Here is a 4,181-nt window from a genome sequence, read left to right as displayed (position 1 = left end):
TGAACACCTTCAAGAGCAAATTGGATGCTTATCTTGCTGGGATCCTATGACCCCAGCTGACTTCCTGCCCAAAGGGCAGGGGGCTGGACTCGATCTTCCAAGGTTCCTTCCAGCCCTAATGTCTATGAAGTCTATAAATGAGTGCCTTGTACAGCTCCCCTCCCCAAACACTAATAACGATTTCTGGGTGAGACTGCCAAACCCAGGGGAAGTTCTCAGTATTCCTCAAAGTTTCCACACCCTCTTGCCCCAAGGAGAGCAACCCAGCCAAAAATCCCAATTAGCGATTCACTGAGAACCTCCATTCAGTTGCAACTGGAGGAGAACACAGAACCAAAGAGTCATATTTACCAGCAGTGAGGGGAATGGGATAAGCCTTGCAAAACAGTTTCAGGATCCTAAACCATAAACAGCAGAGCAGGGCTTTCCTTATTTAGATGATTAAAAGAGAACCTATCCTGACCCCTAGATTCACACACAATATTTAAAACAACAAAAATGTAAATAAATTAAAAGATCAAACTTGTAAAATAAACAGATCAGCAATGAGACTCTGCCAAAAAAAAAAAAAAAAAAAAACCAAACAAAAAACCACTATTCATTCTAAAACTCTGCTACCCCAATACAGCTGCTAATTCTACGCTAATGAAGTTAGAGTCAGAAATCATATCTGCAATTTGCCTAGATGGTCACTTCAAAAGAGGTTTGATCTCCTCAGGCATAGTAGGGTGCACTCAAGACACTTTGAGAGGTATCAAACATATAAAGAGAATAAGATGACTTTGAAAACATCTAATGTATATACTGGAGAGGATGATAGCCACAACCCTTGCACAGATGCAAGTAATGTTGCTTGAAAGTTCAGCTACATTGTCCATTTTAAATTATTTAACACCTGGTAAAAATCAAAGTATGGGGAAAGGGTTACTGTCTATTCAGATATTGTAATCGGTCCACCACAGTCATATCTAGATATTAAAAAGGAAAGAAAGCAACAAAACATTTGTCAAAAGACATGAGAGAGACTTGGCCTAGTAAGCCAGTAACTAGTAAATCAGAACATTGGCTAAAAACAAACAAAAAAGGAACCTCAAACCAGAGTAGTTTAAAGCATGTGAAGAGGGTTAGAAATGGGATAATAAGTGAGGAGTAAAAAAAACCAAAAGAGTGGGGGAGAAAGTGTGTTCTAAGGGGTGGTTCAGAGAACCCAGAACTAAGGGGTAGAAAGCCTGTATTTAGAAAGCAATAAATGAACTGCAGTCAGTCGCTTAATATTTCCATTCCGTGGGTTGGACATTCTGTGGGAAGGAGAGAAGACAGGCTGACAAAAGGAAGCTGTATTCCTCTGACTAAAACCCACTCAGATTTTCTGCTACAGCAAAACTACCACCCTAGTGCAAGAATGGAGCTAAAAGAGCACAGATTGCAAATCAAACCTAAACAATGGCTGATAAAGACCATGAGAAAACACACCGTGCAATGCGAAGGCCTCCTTGACAGTGAAAGGAACTCCCAGGAAGGGAAATTTTTCCTGCAGGAAGTCTTCATCTCCAACACCCTCTGAGAGCAGTCTGTCAACCTGCTGGGCCTCCTGTAGGGCTTCCTCAAATCTAAGAGGAATGGTGGGAAAGGAGGAAGAGGAGAGAAAAGTTGTCATTCTCTGGCATCCCCAACCCCCAGACAGTCTCTGACTGGGATGATCTTCTCTTCACAGATTGAAGGTCAGCAAAAGTAAGATGGGGGAGTGGGATAATAGACTAATTCATCAGAACCAGGTAAATTTAAAAAGAGTTTACAATATTAGGTAGGGAATTACTCATTTCCCTGCTCTCACTGCTATCCATCTCTGACTACATCCAGGACAGAAGCTGGCAGTCTGGTTAAAAAAAGGACAAGAGCCAGAAGATGTGGGTTCCACCCCTGGCTCTGCCACAAGCTTCTTCTGAGATCCTGGATGAGTCAGTATCTGTACAATGAAGGAGAGACAATGCTTAACTCATTAATGTCTATAGAGTGTCTTATCAGTCTCAGAACAGAGATATACAAAGTGCACAGCAACTGGCTGACTGACACCTTACCTGAATACTTTTTTGGTTACAGAAGACAAGCCATTATACCATAAAGTTCCCAGAAAACATATGAGACATTTGCAGTACATTAACTAAGTAGTTCCACTTTTTAATCAGAAGATAACTGAATATATACGCCTTTAGGGTAGGCAGACCTGAAACTGCATTAAGTCACTCTTCTACAAAACTGCAGCATTCACTCAGACACTAATGACAGTCTAATCCAGATGGCACAAACCAGACTGAACACAGATGTAAAACCTGGAGTTAAATCAGCAAGCTTGGTTTTCTAGATCCATTTGGAAGCAGCAAAATACCTAGGAGAAACATCATCCTCACAGCATTTCCAGATCCAGTGGAATTAAGAAGGACTTGAATTTTCAACAAGGAACTTGGATTTGCAGGATTCAAGTAAAAAGGAATTTTTGCCCATCCTTGCCATAAACGACACTGAGCAACAACAGAGAAGGAAGATAATTTGGAAATTGATTAGACTGATTGATTGGTTAAACCAATTAGATTGATTTTAAAGTATTTTGGATTCAAAATCAAATTAATACTTTAAGCCTTTTCCTAGCAGTGAAGGGGAACAAGAAGGATGAGGAGAGATGGAATGAAAATAAACAGGATGCTCAGCGGATTTAGAACTCCTAGAAAAAGCACCATGCAGCCTCAGTGGGTGTCGCCATGATATTGTTAGCCATAGAAGCAGTGAGAAAATACTGTGAACAAAATTAACATTAAACAGGTTTCAGTAGAGGTGCACTGATATCTCATTCCATATCAGATCAGCACTGATAAAAGGAAAATTGACATTCATCTTCAATTGGCTCTTTTTGGCTGGTGTAGTCGATAATGTCACCAATAAATGCTACTTGCATGAGCACAGCTACAGCATGCATGCGGTCAGGAATGCAGCTGGGCAGCTTGTAAAGCAGCCTTACTTAGCCTTAGGCCAGTAAGTCTGTGGAGGGAACAGGCACTGGGAAGGGGTGCGGGTGAGGTAGACTGAGGCCTCCACAGTGAGGAAGAGTGGGGCTGGGGCAGGCACAGGCACTGCCCAGCCAGGTCACAGAACAGAACCACAGGTAGCTCGACCAGGGTGTGTTTTGGGGAGGGTGGGCATGGGTCTCCAGCTGCTGCATGCAACTCTGGGGGAGGCATGGGGGGCATGTGCCCCCAGATTCGTGCATGGGGTGAGGGCAAGCTGCCCGCTTGGGGCTGGGGGCTGCGCCAGCCTCTTCCCGGCAAAGGGTCAGGGCAAGAGGTGGTACCACCGGGGAGAGGGGGCGGGGGGGGTACAGTGAAGCTACAACCACCCCAGAATTCCCTGTAGCGCTTCCCCTCTCTCTCCTCCCCTCATTAGCACCCCCCAGCACCTCTGCCACCCACCCTGACCATAGGCCCAGCCCCAGACCCACTGCCAGGAAGAGGCAGACACGGCCCCCAGCCCTAAGCTCGCAGCCCTGAGGCAGCCTGCCCTCGACCTGCACACAAATCTGGGGGAGGCACATGCCCCCCATGCTTCCACCAGGAGCACGCACAGTGGTGGGATCTGCCCCCCCTTGTTCCTCCGCCCTGCCACACCCACCATCTGCAGCTCCTTCCTGTGCCCTGCCCCAGCCCCACTCCTTCAGAATGGGGGCCTCAATCTATGGGAGAGGGCACGCGGGGTCAGGGCTGTGCATGCTGATCCCCACCGCTACCCTGGGGCTGGAGCCAGCTGCAGCAGTCAGGAGCCACCCCAGGTCCACTGCACACCCAGGGACAGCAGTATGCGCCATGGCCAGGCAGTGTGGAGTGTGTGTGGGGCACAATGGGGCTGCATGCTGCTGGCAGTGGCAGGGAGGCACCACAGGGTACATGGGCCCGGGACTGCTGCAGGGCAGGAATGGGTGCTGACTGGCTTGGCGGGGGGGGGGGCACGTGTAGAGGGGCTCCCATGCACACTCCACATACCCTCAAACCCTCCCTTGGAAGTCCCACAACCACATCCTCCTCTACCTCCCCCCCACCTCCACCCCCCTGGAAGAAGCCTTCATGCACACACCCCACCACACACATGTACCCACACCAACCACCTCCCTTCACGCACTCCATAGCACCCCACAA

The 4,181-nt window shown here is 47.4% G+C and overlaps 1 protein-coding gene across 1 annotated transcript in view; it reads right to left on the bottom strand.

Moving 5' to 3' along the window:
- The window catches only part of FAAH2 (fatty acid amide hydrolase 2), a 34,877-nt gene that overhangs the window by 23,044 nt on the left and 7,652 nt on the right, over positions 1-4,181 (bottom strand). Inside the window, exon 3 of the mRNA XM_019536155.1 lies at positions 1,474-1,610. Within this exon, the coding sequence (XP_019391700.1) occupies positions 1,474-1,610 (137 nt within the window). The remainder of the gene's footprint in view (positions 1-1,473; positions 1,611-4,181) is intronic.

The sequence above is a fragment of the Crocodylus porosus genome, unplaced genomic scaffold (genome assembly GCF_001723895.1).
Source record: "Crocodylus porosus isolate Cpor-Errol unplaced genomic scaffold, CroPor_comp1, whole genome shotgun sequence".
In the NCBI taxonomy this organism is placed as follows: domain Eukaryota; kingdom Metazoa; phylum Chordata; order Crocodylia; family Crocodylidae; genus Crocodylus; species Crocodylus porosus.
The sequence above is the reverse complement of the archived record's forward strand: the minus strand, read 5'-3'. Positions and strand labels throughout refer to the sequence as shown.